Raw genomic sequence first — 22765 nt, forward strand, 5'->3', positions numbered from 1 at the left:
TTCCCTGATAATTGCTTGTATATCTGAGGGGTTGGTTGTAATAACTCCATTTTCATTCATGATTTTGTCTATTTGGGTGCTCTTTCTTTTCTTTTTGAGAAACCTGTTTAGAGGTTTGTCAATTTAGTGTATTTTTTCAAAAAACCAACTCTTGGTTTCATTGATCTGTTCAATTGTTTCTTTGGTCTCTATGTTGTTTATTTCTAGATTTATAATTTACTATTTCTCTTCTTCTACTGGGTTTAGGGCATTCTTGTTTCTCTGCCTCTATTTCCTTTAGGTGAGCTGTTAGATTTTGGATTTGCACTTTTTCTAATTTCTTGAAATAGGCCTGGAGTGCAATATACTTTCCTCTTAGGACTGCTTTCGCTGCATCCCATAGATTTTGGATTGTTGTGTTTTCACTTTCATTTGTTTCCACATATTTTTAAATTTCTTCTCTAATTGCCTGATTGGCCCATTCATTCTTTAGTAGGGTGTTCTTTAACCTCCACGTTTTTGGAGGTTTTCCAGACTTCTCCTGGGATTGATTTCAAGTTTCAAAGCATTATGATCTGACAGTGTGCATGGTATGATCTCAATCCTTTTATGTTTATTGAGGGCTGCTTAATGTCCCAGTACGTGATCTATCTTGGAGAATGTGCCATGCGCACTTGAGAAGAAAGTGATATCCCTGTCCTCTGGTTGTAGAGTTCAAAATATATCTGTCAGATCCATCTGGTCCAATGTGTCATTCAAGTTCATTATTTCTTTAGTGATTTTCTATCTGGTTGAAATATCCATTGTTGTAAGTGGAGTATTAAAGTCCCCTGCTATTAGCACATTCTTATCCATAAGATTGTTTCTGTTTGTGATTAATTGTTTTAAGTATTTAGGTGCTTCCATATTCGTTGTTTAGACATTTATGATTGTTAGTTCTTCCTGGTGGATAGACCTTGTAATTATTATGTAATGCCCTTCTTCATCTCTTGTTATCGTCTTTAATTTAAAGAGCAGTTTGTCTGATATAAGTATAGCTGCTCCAGCTCTCTTTTGATTTCCAGTAGCATGATATATATTTTTCCATCCTTTTACTTTTAATCTGAAGGTATCTTCCAGTCTAAAATGGGTTTCTTGTAGACATGTCTTGTAGACATGTCTTGTAGACATGTTTCCTATGTCTTTTGATTGGAGCATTCAGCCCATTTACATTCAGTGTTATTATTGAAATATGTGGTTTTAGCGTCTTTGTGTCCTTTGTGGGATTCATGTTTGTGGTGGTGTCTCTGGTATCTTTGTTCCTTGCAATATTTCTTTCAGAGCGCCTCCTTCAGGATTTCTTGTAGGGCTGGCTTAGTGGTGACAAATTCTTTCAATTTTTGTTTATTTTGAAAGACTATGATCTCTCCTTCTATTCTGAATGACAGGCTTGGTGGATAGATGATCCTTGGCTGCATATTTTTACTGTTCATCACATTGAAAATCTCCTGCCATTCCTTTCTGGCCTGCCAAGTTTCAGTAGATAGGTCTGTCACCACTCTGATAGGTTTCCCTTTGTCTGTTAGGGCCCTTTTCTCCTTAGCTGCTTTCAAAATTCTCTCTTTGTCCTTATATTTTGCCATTTTTACTATGATATGCAGTGCAGAAGATCGATTCAAGTTACGTCTGAGGGGAGTCCTCTGAGCCTCTTGTATTTCAACATTAGTTCCTTCCCTAGGTTGGGGGAGTTCTCTGCTATAATTTGTTCCAGGACTCCTTCAGCACCTTTCCCTCTCTCTTCCTATTCTGGGATTCCTATGATATGGATATTGTGCGTTTGACCATGTCGCTGAGCTCTCGAACTCTTATTTCATGTTCCTGGATCAGTTTGTCTCTTTTTTTGTCAGGTTCTTGTTTTTCTATAACGGTGTCTTCTAAATCACTTATTCCCCTTTCTGCCACTTCAATTCGTGCATTGGATGCTTCCAATTTATTATTTATCTCATTTATCGCATTTTTTAATTCATCATGCCTATTTTTATGCTCCATGTTGCTTGTAGCCATAGTTTCTTTGATGTCCCCTATGCTTTTTTCCAAGCCCAGCTATTAATTTTATGAGTATTGTTCTTAAATCATGTTCAGTTATGCTGCTTATATCTGTTTTGAGCAGTTCATTAGCTGTCAATTTTTCTTCGAATTTTTTTGGAGGAGAGCTCTTTCGTTTCATCGTTTTAGTTGGCTTTCTGTCTCTTGTTAGTTTTAAAGACTTGTTATGCTCTCTGCACCTGTGAGCGCTGCTGTACCCAAGAAGACTCTTTGACTGTCCAGGGCGTATCCTTTCAAAGTGTTTTTTGAATGGCATCTCTTGAGACCGTGGTTAATTTATTTTCCTACTTGTAGTCATATTTGGGACTCTCCACCATGTGTACTCTAGCTTGTTTCTTGAGGTAGCTCTGGGGAAGAAAATAGACAGACAAACACACAGGGAGCAGAGGCACACAAACGCACAGACAAAGCCGACAAACATGCAAACCGAGAGGGAAAACGAAAAAGTTAATAGAAAAGACGGAAGAGGGAAGGCGAATAATGGAAAATAAAAAATACATAAAAAGGTCAAAACGAAGAAAAGGAAAAAAGAAGAAAACCAACGGACAAAGATCAGTTTAAAGTGTATAACCGGATTTCCCAGCTACAATTAAATAGCCGGGTTGTATGCAGTGCTGGTTGAAGAGCATCGAGAAAGAGAGAGAAGACCGGGGGGATGGGGGGGCGGAATGAGGCAAAATTGGAAATAGAATGAACAGGCAGAAAGGATAAGAAGCTTTTTTCAAAGAACTAAAGGGTGGAATATGGTTGGATAGGTGATAAAAGGACGCTGGTGTTATCCAGAGAAACTATATAGTCTAATTACTCCTGAGAGAAAGAAATGATAACGTAGGTAGGTGTAGAATTTACATCTATGGAATGGACTGTTTAAGCAAGCTGGTGACCAGAGTTAATCAGGTCAGTGTTCCTGGAATAAACAGAAAAACAAAAACAAAAACAAAAAACAAAAATCATACAAACAAAAAAAAGGAGGAGGGCAGCTCTCTAGCAGGGATGCGTGTGGTGTGATCCAATGAGTCAAGCGGGAGTTCTGCCTTGGCGGTTGTGGGGAGGAGAGTGGCGGCGCTCCATTCCCTTCTTCTACCAAGCGCTGCACCTCACTTTTTTGGGTGTGTAAACTCCCCGTGCTGGGGGCACAGCCAAAGTGGGTCGCTCTCTTTAACCCAAGCCAGGCCTAGTTTCCAAATCCCGGTCCGCGTGCCCCAATGAAATTGCCATAGACACAGCCTCGCAAGCGATCCCCTCAGGGCAATTCCAAGCCTCTTGCCTAGCCCTGGGGATGGAGCTAGATCGCTGCTCCCTTCTCCTCCAGGTCGGGTTGGCAAGCAAAGACGGGGGTTTGCCTGAGGGGTGTGCGAGAGAGCAGGAGCTCTCTTGTCTGTGTCTTGTCTCCCGAAACACGAACTCACGAATCTCCCAGATTTAAGCCCTTCGCCTTCCCTCTAGGGGTCCAGCCAAGCCAGGAAGGCAGATGCCTGGTACGCGCATGGCTCCTCCAGGCCAGCCAGGAGCACAAAGGAGCTGTGGTGCGTGGCTCCTAGAGGGGTCCAGCCAGCCAGGAGTACAAAGGAGCGGTGGCGCGTGGCCTCTCTAGGGGTCCAACCAGCCAAGAGCTCAAAGGAGCGGTTGGCACGCGGCTGCTCCCGGACGAGTTGATGCGCGGGGACCTGGTGCGCAGAGATTTGGGGCGCACTGTCCTTCTGTGCCCGGAGCAGAGGTTTTTCTGTTCCCCAGTGACAGGGACCGTGTCTTGAGTAGTTTTGGGCTCTCTCTTTCCCCTCTCACTCCCCTCAGAGGGGGATCGACCCCGTCCCTGTGAGTCTCCAATCCTGGCCCAATTTTATCTTCCCCAGTTCGCACTCACATTAGAAGTCTTTCTCAGTGTCCTTTTTCTCCCAGTCTCTTGAGTTCTGTAAGGATTCCTATGGCTTCACATCTTTTCCGTGTGAGATATGGGGGCGAATGCAATGCACGGAGCTCCCTACTTCTCCACCATCTTGCCCCTCTCAAAACTCAAAATCTTAAAGGACCAGGCACCATGAAGACCTACAACCCCCTCCTCTGGAGCCCCTCAGTGCTGTACCTGATGTCCTTTGTCCCAGTAAAACAGTCCCACATCTCCGTGTGGTGTAAGAAAGCTATGGTGCAGCACCTCAAAAAGAAGCAACAATGATATCTGCTGTCTGTGTGTGCCTCTGTCCCCAGTGAAAGTCCTATTGCTGATGCCTACAGGGTCTTTTGTCCTTGGAGAGACAATAGACCCTCTTCCAAATGTACTCCAGGAAGGGAAATGTTCTCTCCCAGAGCAACCCAGGAGATCCCTACACCTCACTATGCACTCTAGGGCCAGGACCCTCCTCCCCAGGAGCATGTGCCACAGCTCCACTCCATAAAAAGTTGCTCACCAACATGGATGGAACTTGAAGGTGTTATGCTGAGCGAAATAAATCAGGCAGAGAAGGACAGATACCATATGTTTGTACGTATAAAAGGATCAGGAGGAACTTAATGAAGGACCGTGGGGGAGAAGAAAGGGAAAAAAATAGTGGGAGAGAGGGAGGGAGGCAAACCATGAGAGACTCTTGAATGCTGAGAGCAAACTGAGGGCTGATGGGGGTGGGGGGATGGGAAGGGGGTTGATGGGCATGGAGGAGGGCACTTGTTGGGATGAGCACAGGGTGTTATATGGAAACCAACTTGACAATAAACTATGAAAGAAAAAATTTAAATCAGTCATTAACCACTTTTCAAGTTCTCAGTGGCCCCACATGGCGTATGGGTATTGTATTGGACAGTGCTAGTATGGAACATATCCATCATTATGGAAAGGTCTACTGTACAGTGCTGCTTTAGACTTCCTCCCCAGAATAATATTCGTATGCATATATATATATTTAAAATTCATACAATTTCCATGTGTTTGCACCTTGGTATGAAAGGCCCTTACAATACAGGCAAGAGGGAAATGATGGGTGTTGGTAATTAAGTTAAAATCAAAGGTAGTTTCAGTATAAGCCAGGGTCCAAACTTGTGAAAATTTTAGCTTAGAACAGTTTCTGGCTAAGTTGCCTGCAGCAGAATGAGTCACTTGTTCATTTCAACAGGGGTGGGCTCCGTTTTCCTGTGCCTCGTGGTGAGTTCTGTGGTTGTCTGGGCATATGTGGCCACATGGTGATGTGTGCACACTTCAGACAGGGAGAGATCTTCACAGCTGAAGTTTCAGTGAAACTAGATTCACTTCTCTCATTTACTTGCAATCTCTTTAATGGAAGACATTACATGGCTTTCACTTCTATTAGGCTGTGTCCACTCAGTGATCACTTATTGAGAGCTTTCTATGTCCCAGGGATTGTACTATGTGTTGCAGTTATGAAAAATGTTAGAAAAGTTTATAATCCAGCAGAGGAGACAAAGATGAAACCCAGCTAGTCCTAGATAAGGCAAAACCCAAATATTAAGTGCTGGCACAGACAAGGTACTAGGAAATTGGAGAAAAAGAAAGATTAAATTTAATTTAGGGGACTAGAGAGGGCTTGGAACAAAGAAATGACATTTGAGAGCAGCCCTACAGAACAGCATGAAATATGCCATTGCTGAGAATTATTCCACATTCACATCCGTGAACGACATCCTTGAATTTAAAATTCTTTGATACAAGTTGTGATTTTTCCCATTCGTTCTTTTGTACTGAACTTTCTGGAGAGTTCCACTCTCACCTCATCTTATTCTCATGGTTCAGCATGCATGTCTAGGTACAATTCCAGGGCCAGAGTTCTCAGTCAATTTTTGTCAGTACTCCCTTGTCCTCAGGCCTCTGTTGTTGTCTTGCCCATCTCCCACATTGCCTTGCTGAAATCAAGGTCATTTAGTTTGAGGTCTCTTAACAATACTCCATTCCAACTCAATAGTTCTTTGTCTTTCCCCTCATTCTTTACCCACCCTCATCCTCCTTAGGGTTGGAAGGGATTCCTTTCCACGAGTAACTCCTTATTCTGTCCTTTTCCTCCTCTTCTAGGACCTAGTTCTGGCGTCTTCAATTTTCATTGCCCGTATGACTCTCGTTTTAGAGGCAGATCCAGGTTTTGTAGGGCCTAATGCTTACTCAATCTCCGGAGCCCTCTTCAAGAAAAAGAACACAAAATTACAGATACCAGCTTAGGAACAAAAGTCAATATTTATAGTTGACCCTTGAACCATTGTCCTGAGCCACTGCACAGTAGGAAGTTCGCATGTAGCTTTTGACTTCCCAAAACTTAACTACTAATAGCCTACATCTCTTACTTCATTGTTTCTCTCTATTGACTTGGACCAATACAAAAGGCTATTATTTGAGCTGAAAAAACTCAGAGCTGAATGTGACTCGCCCTATTGAGTTAATGACAGGTCAGATCTGGAATCTGAGTTTCCTGCTTCTTCTTCATGGCTACTTCACAGTTTTAAATCCACTGAAATCTATTTTGTACACAGTATTGCCAGGTTAATCTTAACAGTGATGACTCTCACCAGATGAAAGTGTAGTCCCTAGTATGGTATTTCAAGGCCCCTTAAATTGGGTGTTAGATAACATCTCAAATTTACCTCCTTGGATTATACTGTACAATCAACTGGGTTAGGGTTAGGGTTATTCTCTGAACATGACCATATTTTATAGTAATTTCTGGAAATAATTTCTTCCCTGCTATGTCCTAGTTCAGTAGTTTGAACTTATCAGTTGTGGTCTGATGTTATCTTTATTTGTGTGTCTGTAGTAAATATTGTGGTTGTCTCAACATCCTTTCCATCCCAGATGATTGCAAGTCCAGTGAATTATAATGATCCTATCCATTTACCTGTGATTGGTTTAGGGATGGGCATGTGACACATTTCTTGCCAATGACACAGAAGGGAAGATAGCTGGGCAGAATATTGGAAAGGTCCCCGTGTCTTAGAAGGAGACATGGAAGAAATAGTCTTTTCTGATTCTGGATATTGTCATGGCTAGATGTGACCTACAAGAACTGCTCTATGGTCTCCTTGCCCTCAGCCTGACAAAGAAGATGGAGAGAATCTGGGCTATTGATATTATTGAAGATCTAGTCACCAATCCTGGAGCCTGCCCTGTCTCTGAACTTCCCATTATGTGAAGTAATACATTTCCTTATTGTCTAAGCCATTGTAAGTCACAGTTTTCTGTTATCTACAGCCTAAAGCAGCAGGAAATAGTGTTTTGTTTCCACTGCTAGACTTTAAGTGTCTGAAGTTCAGATTCTATTTTGTTCAGCCCTCTATAACTTGGCACAGAGAAGATGCTCAAAAATTGCTTGTGAAATATATATTTATAGGTTTATTTCTGAAATATAACTAGTTAAAACATTCACATGTATAAAGCTATTTACTAATAATTCAGAGATAAAATAAAGCTTAGATAGATTAAATAACTGGTTTAGAGCATTTTATTTTTCAGAGTCATTAGGTTCTGAACAGGTTGCTCCCCTTTGTCTGAAATCCTTGTCCACGATGACTATGCCCATTAAGGTCCCAAGAGTACTGGGCACTGAAGGAAAAAGCAAGCAGCAAGCTACCCCAGTGTTTAACCCAGCAACAGTGCCAATACAGTATCCTAGTTATTTCTGCCTCAGACCTCAACACTGGAACCTCTTCTCCTCTCCGTCCCAATTCATAATGGTATCTCTAGTGCCAGGACCATGAATCCCCATAGATACAACACTTTATATGCAGAGATATTTCCCCAGGAAAATGGATCATAACTTTTATTAAATTCTCAGGAGGGTCTGTGACTCCCTGAAAGGTTAAGAAGCACTATAATATGATACAATATTTCAGAAGTAAATAAAAAAACTAAAAATATTCCTCATTAAATGGACTAATATCTCCCTGTGTTCTGCATTATGTCATTGAAGGTACCAGTCTACCAGGAACCACTTGTAGATCATGAAGCAAGAAACATTTAGACAATAGAGAAGGTTAGATAACTCTAGTTAAGACTAGTGTAAAAGGAAAATGTAGAGCCCCTTGTTGAAAAGTTATTAAGGACTTCAAAAGGGCTACAGCAGAGCATTAAACCAAACACAAGTTCCTTCTAAGCTAGCAGCCCTGTAGAACTACACAGGTTGCACACCCATTGGATGGATACTGCTTCTAATACATATTACTAAGTATACTATTGCCCGTCCAATTATGCTGTATTCCTGCCATGCAGTACTTCATCCACCTAGAATGCGCCACAGATTGTATCAAGTGCTGGGCATTCCAGAGAGGAGCATTCATTCAATAAAACTGGGTGTCTACAAAAGGTTTTGTTCTAGATCCTGGGGATACCGCCCTGAGTAAGACATTCGCGTTGGGCAGAGGCAATGAACAAGTAAGAAAAATATCAGATGGTGATAGGTGCTGAGAGAGAGAGAAAAACAACAACAACATAGGATGATGTGATTATAGTGTGACTGGGTGGCTATTTTAGATTGGGCGGTCAGGGAGGCCCTCTCTGAGATGACATTTGAGCTAAGATTTTACTGAAAATAGGCGAAACCTGCCTCTATGGGAGGTGGAGGGTTTCCTTAAGCTTCGCAAACAGGACAAAAACTCAAGGCAGGAAAGGAAGAGTGAGAAAAGGACCTGGCAGGAACCCAGGTTACCGACGTGGGGCTAGGATTGGGGTTAGAGTAGCAAAAACGAATGTACGTGGGCCAATTTGCGTCCAACGTTCTGCCCGCCGCCGGCCGTCCGCCACCTCCCGTTAGAGCCCCGCCTGGGTCAGGTGAGTAGGTGGCTCGCGCAGAGCCTAGAGGAGGAGCCGCCCCCGAGGGGCCGGCGCGCGTCCGCAGCCGCGCCAACGTGGCTGGCGCAAGAGGCCGCGCACGTGGCTGGCCCCAGGCTTGGGGGCGGGGGCGCGCAGGGGTCTCCTGCTCCTCCAGGTGATCAAGGCCCTGGGCACCAGCTGGCCCCAAGCCTCGCTTCTGAGAGCACGAGGAGTGAAGCAAATAGGCTGGGCGGAGGAGGGTTGGGTCATGGCGAGGAGGGGGCGGCCAGGCGGGCCCGCGCGCAGGCCGCGTGCACGCGCCGGAAGAGGGGCGCGCGGGGCGAGCCGGGGCGGGGCGGGGAGGGGATGGGGGCGGGGTGGGGGCAGCCCTTTCACAGTCGGTAGCGGGGGCGGCGTCGCTGTTGCCCTTTTAAGCCGCGGGGCCGCGGTCCCCTGCCGGCAGAGTCAGTTACAAAGAGAGCAGTCACTCAAGCCGCTCGCTACACAGTTGCCGGCCGAGGCCTCGGTGTCCCTAGCCATTTTCAGCCGCCGTCCGTCGCTGGCCTCGGCTGCGGAGAGAGGCGGAGCCGCAAGAGCGCGGTCCCAGGCCGGCCCTGCGGGGCGGTCGCGGCCGTGACGGCGGCCCCGGGCCCGGCTCCCCTTTCGCACCCCTCCTGCCGGAGATGAGGGGAAGATGTCCGTGTCAGGGCTCAAGGCGGAGCTGAAGTTCCTGGCGTCCATCTTCGATAAGAACCACGAGCGATTCCGCATCGTCAGCTGGAAGCTGGACGAGCTCCATTGCCAGTTCCTGCTGCCGCCTCCGGCACCGCCCGGCAGCCCGCACTCGCCGCCGCCGCCGCTCACACTCCATTGCAACATCACGGTGAGGCGCCCGGCCTCAGCCCCTCGGAACCAGGCGAGGGCGGAAAGGGGCTCCCTGAGTCCCCGGACAAAGGGGAGTCGGTCCTGTAGAGGCCCCTTGGTTCCCGGGGCTCCGGGCGGGGCGGATCCGCCCCTTTCCCCGCAAGGGGCCCAGCCCAGGCCCAGCCTTCCTGGCCCCAGGCTTGGGTGGGAGGAGGCGGGCAGCACATTTCTCGGCTCTTTCTGCGGGTCTGGGTTTGGGGCTGCTAGTCCCCCTCGGTCCTCGTCTCCGCGCCTCGGGGTGGGAGATCGCGGCGGCCCTTGCCCTCGCCGGGTCGCCATGGCTCCCCACAGCTGGCCTGCTCCCGGACCACGCGAGGTCGGTCGGCTCTGGTTGTTTGAACCCCAGCAAGGAAGGGGGAAGGCCCTCCAGTTTTAACGCCTTACTCTTCAGTCAAATTTCCCTGGTCCTGCTTATTCACCCAGTTATTTTTAAGTTTGTGTTAAGGAAAAACATACTGAAAACTGATGGATTTGAGGAGAAAAAGTTTAGAATGCAGCTTCTGGTACTGTTTGAACTATCCCCTTCCTGCTGGCCTGGGTCCGCGCGTACGTGTTTTCGAAAGGTGCTTTGTATCTGGATTCGGCAGGTGGTGGTATCCGTATTTGCTTACATTTCCCCCCCCCCCCCCGTGTGTAAGTATTGAAAGTTATTTGCGGCCAAAAGGTGTTTGCCCAAGACGTCTGCCCAGAAAGATTATTTTATGTCACAAAGCCAAAAAGACGATTTAAAGCTCACTCTTTCGTTTAAGTTGGAAGCTTGTTAGAAACTCGGGACTCTCTTGGTAAGATAATTGAAGTGTTTAATAAGTTTTTTTCGTGATAGTGTGTGATGCAACTCTTCGTGGTGAAATTGTTTTAGGGTATTGTTCCAAACTGCAGAATATAGTCCTTATAACAGGAGTCAAGGTGTTGGTTTCATGTTTTTTCAAACCAAGTCTGGTGTTTTTGACCCCTTTTGGTGAAGCTCACTGCCTAAAGTGTGCATGGTACTCGAGAGTTTGGAAAGACCGTAAAGTTATAATTGACCTTAAAATAATTTTCAGAATATCTGGGGGAGTAGTGTGTAATTTTGAAAGAAAAATACAAGTGCTGTACTGAGGAGAGAAGCCATCTATTGAACATACAGGTGTTCTAGGCACTGACTGAGTTTGCAAAACTGGATGGAGCATTCCCTGCTTTCAGAACTAAATCTTGGGGGAAGAGTTTTCTAAAACAAAGTGTTAACAGGTTCTGTGGTGTCCTTATGAAAGCCAAAGAGAGCAATTAATTTTGAATTTAGTGGTGGGGTGGTACTTCAGAGAAGGCTTTGGTGAGAGGCCGCAGTGGAGATGGGCTATCACAGGTGAGTTGAATCTTGGAGTGGAAGTGCATTTTAAGCAGAGGAAATGCTATTCCAAAACACCAAAGCTTGAGAAAATGTGTTTTGCTTGGGAGTATACAAACTATGGGGATATACGCTGGTAAAGGAGAAGATTTTCCAAGGATGGGGAATAGGAAGGACCATGAAGGAGACTGGCCTGCGTGGTGATTATTCTAGTTGAAGTTGGGATATGACTGGGAAAAGGTAGGGCTGGTTTGCATGATAGAATACTGAACTTGTAGGCTGTGGGGAGCTACTAAATTACTGAGGTAATAAATTGGAAAAATGTGTTTCCCATCCAACATTAGGGGTGGTTCACTACAGGTTTAATTAGTGTGTGGTATTAGGAAATGTGTATGTATGGTTTAGGTTATCTTAATGGCTTGTAGGGTGGTGGTACTGCTGTGCTGGCATTTAGTGCCAGGGGTTCAGAGATGCCAGATGTCTTATAATGTTCAGGCAGTCTGCCGCAACAAAGAATTATTCCTCTTCAAATGTCAGCAGTGCCCCTATTGAGAATCATATAGGAGGCTGATAGGAGTAAGCTGCACACAAAGTACTGAGTGAAGACCTGGATTAGGAAATGGAGCAAGGGTTGAAGGACAGACACCTAGTGAAAGGAGGATTTGGTTGGGACTGGTATAATAGTACCATAGTAAAAACTACTCAAAATTATGACCTATTATCCCAAGAAAATTATGATGGTAGCTCAGTGTATATGAATGTGTATTAACTTTTTGTGGAGAAACATCAGACATAAACAGAAGTTGAATAGTGTGGAGAAGTCCATGTACTCAGCCTCAACAATGATAGACTTTTGGCCAATCTTCTTTCATCTGTATCCCACCTTAGATTATTCTGAAGCAGGTTCTTGACCTGTCACTTAATCTGTAAATAATTCAATGAGTACCTCTAAAAAGATAAAGACCCTTTAAGCATAGGTAAGTGTTTTTGATAAAATCTACATGGCTTGCTTGTGTCCATACCATTCTTGGAGGGAAAGAGCAAAGAAAAATGGAGTTGGACTTCAAATGCCAGGACCTGTCTGCTGTGTTTGTAAATTAATATTATCTACAAGGTTATATCTCTTAAAAAAAAAAAAAAAAAAGGTAATGAGTTTGATCTATTCTTTAATTTTTCCTCTTATTTTCTCTTATTCCCAAATATTTATTGAGCTCTTCTATATACCAGGCCATCTTTTACATTGCCCACCAAGAAGCATGCTTTATATAGTTTCTTTAACATTTGAGTAAGCAGTACCTCACCAGTTGTTTTCCTTTCTCTCATGCATGTCAATTTCTGAATAATACTTTAAGCATACTGTGGCACCTTTTTCTTTCAGGCTTCTGCATCAGTTTTTCCCAGACAGAATGTGCCCCTTACCCCACTCCAGTCTGTCTTTCCATGTCTGACCATCCCTCAAAGTTCTTCAAGGAATTCATATTCAGTTTATGTTAGTGTTTATTCCCCTTAGTTCCTTCTATAGACCTTGCTATTATTGCTTTGGTTATGTTTTCTTTTCTTTCTTCTTTTTTTAATTTTTTTTACATTTTTAAAAATGTTTATTTTTGAGAGGGAGGGAGACACAATATCTGAAGCAGGTTTCAGGCTCCGAGCTGTCAGCACAGAGCCTGACGTGGGGCTCTAACCCATGAATTGTGACCTGAGCCAAAGTCGGATGCCCAACCAACTGAGCCACCCAAGGACCCCATGTTTTCTTATATTCTGTTTATAATAGTTTTAGATAATTGTCTTTTTTTTTGGTCTTTTTTTATGATGGCAGAGAAGTATAGTCTATAATTATGCTTTTCACCTTCCACTCTGTAAATGCTCAGTAAATATTTGTCCTGTTGGCTACAAGGCCACCATTTTAGTTATATTATGTTTGAATAAAAATCTTAACTATTGTGTAAGTTAGCTGCCAAGAGTTTGTCAAAAGTGCAGGTATAACATCAAGAAATATTTGTTTAACAACATTTTTTAATGTTTTATTTATTTTTGAGAGAGAGATAGAGACAGCATGAGCAGGGGAGGGTCAGAGAGAGAGGGAGACACAGAACCCGAAGACAGGCTCCAGGCTCTGAGCTAGCTGTCAGCACAGAGTCCAACGTGGGGCTTGAACCCACGAACTGTGAGATCATGACCTGGGCTGAAGTCGGATGCTCAACCGACTGAGCCACCCAGGCGCCCCACATCAAGAAATATTTAAATATTTACGGGCACCTGAGTGGCTCAGTCAGTTGAGCGTCCACCTCTTAATTTCAGCTCAGCTTGTGGTCCCCTGGTCCTTGATCAAGCCCCCACATTGGGCTCTGCACTGAGTGTGGAGCCTGCTTGGGATTCTCTTCTCCTCTGCCCTCTCCTCTGCTTGCTGTAGCTCTCTGTCTCCTTAAAATTATTTTTAATTAAAAAAATTTTTAAACATTTAAAAGGTCACTGGATAAGAAGTCTGTAATTTAACTTAATATGAATGACAGGTTTAAGAAGTAAAAAACAAAACATAGATGTTTTACTCCTAAGCCAAGGGAATTAAACTAAATCTTTTTCTGTTACATAAGTCTGTCCTAATCTTAAATATGAAGGGAAAGAATGCTATTTTCAACTTCAAGGAGTCTTCCTTAATGTTTTCTGTGAACTCCTAATAGGAAGGAGTGCCGTTCAAACATCTAATAGCCAGTTACACTAACATCCAGTTAGGCTCACACTTAAAAGCAAAGCAGCTAATTTTAATAACCTGTGTGGCCTAATTGGGAGCTAGTACATGGCTTTCTTTTAGTCCTTTTGAAATATTTGACAACTCCATCACTCCTTTTATGGACTTCTTGGCATCTGGTAACTCTTGGTAGGAAATCACTATTTCAGAATGAAAAATCCCCCCCAGAATGTAAATTAGCTGGTAAACAAATAAAATATCATACTTTTATTGTTTGGATAGCATAAACCATTACTCTTTCTGTGTGAGTGACTATTTGCCAGTGATAAAATGTGTGGTAGCACTTTTTTTTTTTTTTTGCTAATTACATTTCTATTCATCATTGTGAAAAATTCCCTTTCCTCTCCCTTCCCCCACAGCAAGCAAGACACTAAAATAACAAATGTTAAGTTTGGGAGTTTAGGTGAGAGAAAAAGGTTTAGTTTATACTTAGTAGCTGGGACCTTAAGCATATCACTTCTTGTGTTTTTCTATAAAGTAGATAATACTTTTTGTCTTGCATGAAAGCTTATATGTGAAAGCTCTTTATCAAGAATAATGTCCTCTACGGGGCGCCTGGGTGGCTTAGTCGGTTAAGCGTCCGACTTTCGCTTAGGTCATGATCTCGCGGTTCGTGGGTTCGAGCCCCGTGTCGGGCTCTGTGCTGACTGCCAGCTCAGAGCCTGGAACGTGTTTCAGAGTCTGTGACTCCCTCTCTCTCTGACCCTCCCCTGCTCGCGCTGTCTCTCTCTGTACTAGAAATAAATAAAACATTAAAAAAAAAAAATAACGTCCTCTACAAATATGAAATTGGCTGAATAACATTTTATTTTGGAAAATGCTTTATAACAGCTTTACCTGGGAAATAAATCAGTGCTGTTAATTTCTTAATTTTTTATGTTTCTAGTCTTTACACTGATTAAAAAGTAGCCCCACCAAGGTTATACAAAGGAAATCATGAACAGTGTGGTTAAAGTGCCGAAGTCTTTTTCTTTGGTCTGCACTCCTGTGACAGATCACTTTTCCAAATTGAACTCCTGGAGAATCGTTTGGAAATAGCGTAACCATCATGTTGAACACCTAAGTGGTATTTCAGGTTAGAGAAATCATTGTTTTCATTCATCTGACCAATTTATAATATAGAGTCAAATTCCTGGTCATTATCTATCTATCCTCCCTTATCCCCATTTTTATGCCCTTCCTTGAAAAACCAGATACATAAAGAGGAGACTTAGGTTTCCATTTTATGAATGGTGTATCCCTTAGTAGCTTGATTTTTTTGTTTGTTTGTTAAACTTCCTTAGACCTGAAAAAGGATAGTATTAGATAAATGTCAGCTTGTTGAGGGGTGGGGAATTGAATTGAAACAGTCACTGCTAAATGTAAAGCATTACTGGTGAGCCAGAGTGATAAACCAGAGTCCCCTTTTCCAAGGCTATTTTAACAGTGTTCTGTGTTCTCTTCTAAAAGACTATTCTGAAAGACAAAGCAGATTCAGGAGCAAGGAAACAGTTCAGTGGTTCTGCAGATTGGGTGGCTTATTTTCTCTGCCTCAGTTTATTTACAGTGATGTTTTGATTAGCTGTAGTTTGCTACTCAAAACACTTAAGTATTTTTCAGATCACAGGATATGTGTGTATTTTTCTTTCACCAAGCAGTAGATTTTTCACTGTGCTTTTGTGGGCTCCAATCATGTTGCTTAGTTGTATACTTGTAAAATTATTAGCATGGAGCAATTTCTTTCTTTTGGTAGCTTTTTATTATTTTTTTAATGTCAGAGCAGTTAGATTTTTATTAGGGTACCATATGGTAATTCTGTCAGCTTTGTTCTCCACCCCACACTTATGAACAACAGAGTGTGAAAGTAGCGTGTCCCATAACTGGTTTCTGGAAGAATTACAACTGTTATACCTCTGAACTTTCAACAGAAAGTTTTGTGGATTAGCGTTCAAAAGTTATGAAGTCCTTAGAGATGGCCGTGTTCTATTATTTGGAAAGATAGCAGTAACTGAGCAGTCTAGAAGGCAGTTTTGCTGGCTGGTGCTTACGTAGAGCCACGTTTTGGTCTCTTAGTGGATTTACATAGAAAGTAGACACAGAAAGGTATTTCTGAATTAGACATAATTTTCATAAGCAGTGACCGTCCAAGAGGTTGGTTTGATTAACCCTGAGTTGTGTTGCTTCAGATAAGATAATGTAACATTTTATGTTGGTAATGGTAGTGGTGATGAACTTGTTTGAAAATTTGTTCCCTTCTTGTTACCTTTATGGTGGTGGTCACAGACAACTTCATCCTTCAAGCTTGGTACAACTAATAGCAGAACAAGAGGAAAAACGGTCCTGAATGAATAGATGCCTAGATAATTGTTCTGTTTATTTAAGTCCAAAATTTTCATAACTATGGTGAAAAAGTGCTGTTAGAAGCACTTAAACATGCAATGTAAGTATAACTGCTTGAACTTACATTGAGATTTTTGAGCACCATCCAGTGCTTAAAATTGGTACATTGTGGGTTATTTTAAAGAGAAATAGTAAGGAAACTATCTTTTTAAGATAGATACAATGCTTCGTTGTTGTAAAAATTAAAATACGTTTATTTATTTTGAGAGAGAGAGAGAAATGTGAGCAGGAGTGGGCATGTGGGTCAGAGAGGCAGAGAGAGGGGGAGAGAGAGAATCCCAAGGATTCTGTACTGTCAGCATGGAGTCTGACTCGAGGCTTGAACTCACTGGAACCATGAGATCATGACCTGAGCCAAAACCAAGATTCAGACATTTAACCGACTAAGCCACCCAGGCATCCCAGAAGTAGATTGTCTTTTAAATATTACACTGAGCAAACCTTGAACATGATGCAAAGTTTGTGTACTGTTTCCAGAGGTAGTGGTAGTGGGTATTTTATAATGTAGAAAACAGGACATTCTTATTGTAAGAAATCTAGAAACCAGATCAGCAAAAATGGAAAAAAAATCACTTGTAATTTTATCACTCAGAAGACACTACTGTCAAATTTTTAATATTTATCTTGTCTTTTTTTTCCTATGCTTATATAGACTTCCTCACCCTAAATGTCAGATTGTTTTGTAATCTGTTTTTTTTACTTGACAGAATTGTAGATCTGTATCATAAGTTATTGCTCTATAATGTTCTCCATTATCATATGGTGTTCTGTTGTAGGACTAAAACATTGAATTTGTCATGATTCCTGGTATTGGACATATAGGTGATTTCTATTTTTTCTATTTTAAGTAATGTTTTGGAGATAAATAGCTAGAGCTAAATCTTTGTGCATGTAGGACATTACCCTATGAAAACTTTCCTAGAAGTGATGGCTTTCCATTCTTACTGATTTCTGGAGCTGTAACAAATTATATTGTATAGGAATTTTTTCCCCTTCCAGGTAGAAGCTTTTATTTAACAGATTGGTAAAAATGTTAGCAAGTGTGTAGTCTCAAGTCATGGCAAAAAATACAAGTATCTATGACCTTCTAGAAGACCATTTGGTTTATATAAACCCTTTTTGTTTTGGTAAGGTAAATGCTGGCTATCCCAGGCTGGCCAACATTGTCCTTATGACTCCAAATCTCCCAGAAAGAGAATTTTAGCCCCAAAGAAGACCTAGATTTGCCTGGTTAAGCCCATCTGACTGCTAATCACTGGGAGTGGAATAGGCTCATTAGAGACCTGTGACCAAGTTTGGGGTCAAGGGAGAGAGGTAGGACGATGGGAAGCAGTTAGGAAAACTAGCTCTAGTGGAACCACATAGGTTAATATAGAATGGTGAAGGGATGTTTCTTCCAAAGAAGACATTCTGGGCTAGATAGGAGGTGTGGAGAAGGCAGCTATTCTTTTTGGAGTCAAGATTTCTTTATACTATTTAAAAGTATACTGAGGAACCAAGGAACCTTTGTTTATGTTGGTTGTATGTCAGTATTTATCATTAGAAATTAAAACAGAAATATTTAAAATATTCATTGAAATAAACCCATTACATGTTAATAAAAATATTATTAGGAAAAATGGCTATATTTTCTATGCCAAAATGTTTTAGTGAAAATAGTGGCATAAGTTTACATTTCTAATAAATGTCTTTGATGACTGGCCTGTCATTTGTTTCTACATTCAGTCAGTGTTTTGATTGAAGTATCATGAAGAAAATTCAGCCTCACACAGATACTTGGTTGGAAAAAAATAGAAATATTTTAGTAGCCATTTAAATGTAGATAATTCTTTTTGGATGCTTCACCAAAATTAGGTTCTTCTTGAACTGTGCATGGATGGATCTTCTACCCTTGCATGATATTTCTTTTCAAATTTTTATTTAAATTCTAGTTAGTTAACATATAGTGTAATAATGACTTCAGGAGTAGAATTTTCATCACCTACGTATAATACCCAGTGCTCATCACCACAAGTGCCCTCCTTAATGCCCATCACCCATTTAGCCCATCCCCCACCTCCTTGCATGATTTATAACCTACATTGGTTGTTTGGAAAATATGTTCGCTGGAATCTTCTAATTGTTATGTTTATTATATAATGTGAAAGCATTATATTAAGATCACCATCAGTCTCCTCAGAATACCCTTGGAAAGCTTTCCAGCTCATGGTGGTAGATACAGGTTTTCAAAAATTCTAATTTTTGCTTGAAAGCTTGAATTTTATTATTGGCAGTAACAAATACTGTCCTTTATTTTCCTTGAATGACACACAATCCTTTTTTTATTTTTGAGAAAATATATGTCAAAAACCCAAGTTGAAATAACCATTGTCTGTCAGTCAGTCATCCTTTCAAGTAAAATTGGTGTTTCATTAAAGTGGTTAGTTTACTTCACAACTCAGTCACATAAATGCTGTTTCTCAAGTATTCTGTAGGAGTTCTTGTATGTGCATTCCATTTCATCAGTAGCCATATTAAAAAGACCTATGTAAGGATTTGAGGTTTAGTAAAATAACTTTACTTCTTCACAGATATTCTTAAGTAAAACACCTTTTTCTTTGTCCTTTAAACATCTTGAATACGTAGTTGTGAAGAATACCATGACTATAAGTATAGTATGGTAATCACTGCCTTTATTTGTGCTAAGGTTCCAGCAGTTTTATGCACCACTGTATGTATGCATACATACATACACTTTAGCGCAAGTGTCAATACATTGAAAAAGGCAGTTCAAATTCTTGTAGAACTAGTTTGAACCTTGGGGTTCAAGGGCCCCTCTTTGAAAATTGTTGATATAATTGCTTAGATCTACTATATATCCTACCTTCTCATGTACAGGAATGGAAAAGCATGTCTTAGATAGCAACTGATCTCGGTAATTTTTTGTTGTTGCAGTTCTCATAATATGGTTTTAAGGTGTTTCAGTTCTGAGCAACAGTTCATATACTTTATTTTGCTCGTGCAGAAGTAATCTACACAGTGAAGTTCTAAATCTAGGTTTTTGTATTGGTGTTGATGTTGATACTGTTTTTAAGGCTGCAAATATAAAACTAACTTGGCTGAAGAATTTGAAGAAAATGCAATACTCAATAATAAGTAGTTTTCAGGGGTGCTTAGGTGGCTCAGTCAGTTAAGCAACCAACTTCGGCTCAGGTTATGATCTCACGGTTCATGGGTTTGAGCCCCACGTCGGGCTCTATGCTGACAGAGCCTGGAGCCTGTTTCAGATTCTGTGTCTCCCTCTCTCTCTGACCCGCCACTGACTCATGCTGTCTCTCTCAGAAATAAATTTTAAAAACATAATAATTAGTTTTCTTTAAGAATAGGATTAATTTTGAAGACCAATTTTCTTTTTGTATGTGAAGAGATTTGGGACACAATGAGAATTAGAGGAATGGGAATACAAGATAAACCATTAGTAAAGAGATAACAATGATGCCCTTCTATAGTACAATTTTTTGTTCTTCAAAGGGTATTTAGTAAAATGCTTTAATAATACTCCGTTCCGTTTAGCTTGAACTATACTGTAATTGAGATTATAGTTCTTAAAGCAATGCTGCTTTAATCTTGTTCTGCAAAATTGTTTTTCCATGACTAGAATCTAATTGTTCTGTCGCTAGTATCTAATATTAATGACTTTCCCTAATTTGCAGTAGAAGACAGTATAAATGAACAGAGTAAATATCTATTAGTAGGTGAAAGCATGTAATGGTATGTTCATTAACTTTTAAAAATCAACATATGTAACTGCTTTTAAAAATATGTAACTAGCATTTCTTGATCATTCTTGATAGTATTCAGTTTGTGATGGAATAAAATATTGGAATTTTATGGAACTTGAATCAGTTATATATTGCTCTGTAATAAATGTAGCAGCCTGAAACACCAAAAATTATCTCAGTTTCTGTGGGTCAGGAATCTGAGTATGGCTTATCAGGGTTCCCTGGCTCCGAGTCTCTCACAAGAAAGTAAAGGGGTCAACTAGTGCTGCAGTGCTCTCAAAGTGAGACTGAGAGAGAATCTGTCTCCAATCTCATTCATATAATTTTTGGTAAGGTTAATCTTACAGCCCCCAGGTCTGAGGGCCACAGTTTCTAGCTGGCAGTTGGTCAGAAGTCTCTCTCAAACTCTTGCCATGTGGTTGTGGGACTCTCAATAGGGAGATGGCTTCAGTCAGAGAGAATAAATAAAGAGAGCAGGAGAGGATAAGCAACACAGAAGTTCACATCTTTTGGAAACCTAATCCTAGAGGTGACATCCCATTATTTGATGTACTGTTTGTTAAAAGTGAGTCATTAGGTCTAGGAGAGGGAATTACCAGGTTAGGATTATTGGGACCATTTCAGAGGTTGCTCACTACAGGTGTTCAAGAACATTATTGACCTCTGAGCTGTGGCACACACACAGTGGCTGGACAAGGAGAATGTCTCAAAAGCCCATCTTCTAATGGCAAGTGAAAACTGTATTTGTTCTGACTTCTTATACTGGCTATATTTAAGAAATAATCTTAACCTAATTTAAGAAATTTATTGTTCCTTTGGAAACCACATCCCTCCCTATATTCTGAGAAGGGATGAAAATTATTAGGAAAAAGACAAAATTAAGTGGGATTTTTTTTTAGGGCCAATTTTCTAATGGAAAAAAATCTCAAGGTAACTTCTATAACTCTTCAGTGAGTATAGTGAGTAGAAGTTTTAAAAAGCATTTTAACATCTATATGGATTTAAAAACATGTGCTTAGATTTACTCCTTTGCTTTACCTTTAAAAATGGAGCTAGATCTCATCTGGGTTAAGTTTAGAAATGTAGCACCTTGGTGGCTCATTCAGCTAAGTGTCCGGCTCAGGTCATGATCTCCTGGTTCTGGGTTCAGGCCCTGTGTTGGGCTCTGTGCTGACAGGTTAGGGCCTGGAGCCTGCTTCAGATTTTGTGTCTCCCTTTCTCTCTTCCCTTCCCCTGTTCATGCTCTGTCTTTCAAAACTAAATAAATGTTAAAAATTTTTAAACATTTTTAAATGTAGCTTTCTTATTAAAAGGCAAAAGTATGATTTAAATTTATAGATTATACTTCAAGGTTGTGAGTTTTTTCCGTTTAAAACATTTTTTTTTTTTTTTTTTTTTTTTTGCTTTTTGAGGGATTTGTTTATGATTCAAGATTTTAAAGCCCTTAAAAAATGTCAAACCTGGAGAATCCAGGCTATGATTGACCTTTCTTCGTAAGGGAAGCAAGTCCATCTTCCTGGTGCTTGAGTACCTTTTCTTTTCAGCTTTTGATAAAAAACTTTTGCAGTTTATCTTCTCTAGTTTAAATGCTACCGCTTACTGGGTAAAATACTCTTTTTATTTGATTTTGAATTTATAGATTATGTAACATGGAGCAGGCAACAACACCACTTTGTGTTAAAAAAAAAATCCATAAAAAGAAACTTCTCCAAACCTAGGTGTTAATGTGTTTCTTTTCTTCTTCCTGTTATATTTTACTTAAATCCATGGTCATCATGCTATTTGGTGGGTGGTGAGGTGTATTTGCATATTCAGGTTAGTCGGTATGAAAATGTGTTTAACATGGGCGTCTCTGTAACAGGAATCTTACCCATCTTCTTCACCAATATGGTTTGTGGACTCTGATGACCCAAATCTGACATCAGTGCTGGAACGTCTAGAAGACACTAAGAACAACAATTCGGTGAGAAAATAAGCCAAGCTACTTTTTTTTTTTCCTCAAGAACATTATATATAGAACTTAAGTGTTAAGAGATATTATGACATAGAAAAGTCTGATTAATGATTATTTGGTAATCGTAAAGGAGCTGAAGACCAGTTTTGTTTGTCTGTTTTTTGGCCTTCAAATTCTATTTACTAACTGATTTATCTTTTTTATTCCCCATAAGTTAAGCTTAAATTTAGATGAGGAATTAGGTGGTCTCTTTTCAATGAATTCTGATTATTAAACCAACCAAGCATTTTTGGTAGGGACCACTTGCCAAGGTAAAAGGTAGAAAAAGGGAAAAAGAACTGAGGTGGATGTGAGGGGAAATCATGCTAGAATGACATCAATGTTAGTGTTAGGGAATTGCTTTCTCTGTCAGGAGTCTGTAACTGCAGTAAAAGCCATAGGTATACAAAGAAAAAGTGAGTTTGTTTTTTGTTTCTTTAATGTACCAAGAAATGTAACTTTCTATTTTACAAAAAAAATTGTTTTTTTTACTATAAAACTAAGCAACTGTTGTACGAGAACTTAGTAAATAAAGGGAAATAAAAATTCCTTACAATATTTTTTCCTGATATAACCACTGTTGACATGATAGCTGTTTCTATTTTTTCTCTTGCTAGTAAAATACGTAGACTCTAGTATGTTTAAGTCATATTCTATACAGTTTTATATCCTTTTTTAAAATTAACATGGAATGAAAGACTTGACTACTGTGTTTTTAGATGGGTAGACTCCATATTATTAATATGTCAGTTATCTCCATAGCTTCATGTTAATTTATAAATTGAATGCAATTAGTCCCGATAGTCTTATTTTTGGACCTTGACAAAATGAC

The 22765-nt window shown here is 40.7% G+C and overlaps 1 protein-coding gene across 2 annotated transcripts in view; it reads left to right on the top strand.

Moving 5' to 3' along the window:
• Nucleotides 1-9202: 9202 nt before the first annotated feature.
• Nucleotides 9203-22765, top strand: part of UBE2Q2 (ubiquitin conjugating enzyme E2 Q2) — a 64297-nt gene continuing 50734 nt past the window's right edge. For both annotated transcript variants that reach the window (XM_039238178.1, XM_039238179.1), the window contains exons 1-2: nucleotides 9203-9686; nucleotides 21802-21903. In XM_039238178.1, the coding sequence (XP_039094109.1) occupies nucleotides 9498-9686; nucleotides 21802-21903 (291 nt within the window). In that variant the 5' untranslated portion in view covers nucleotides 9203-9497. The remainder of the gene's footprint in view (nucleotides 9687-21801; nucleotides 21904-22765) is intronic.

This window comes from Hyaena hyaena, unplaced genomic scaffold (genome assembly GCF_003009895.1).
Source record: "Hyaena hyaena isolate Hyena2069 unplaced genomic scaffold, ASM300989v1 scaffold_137, whole genome shotgun sequence".
NCBI lineage: Eukaryota > Metazoa > Chordata > Mammalia > Carnivora > Hyaenidae > Hyaena > Hyaena hyaena.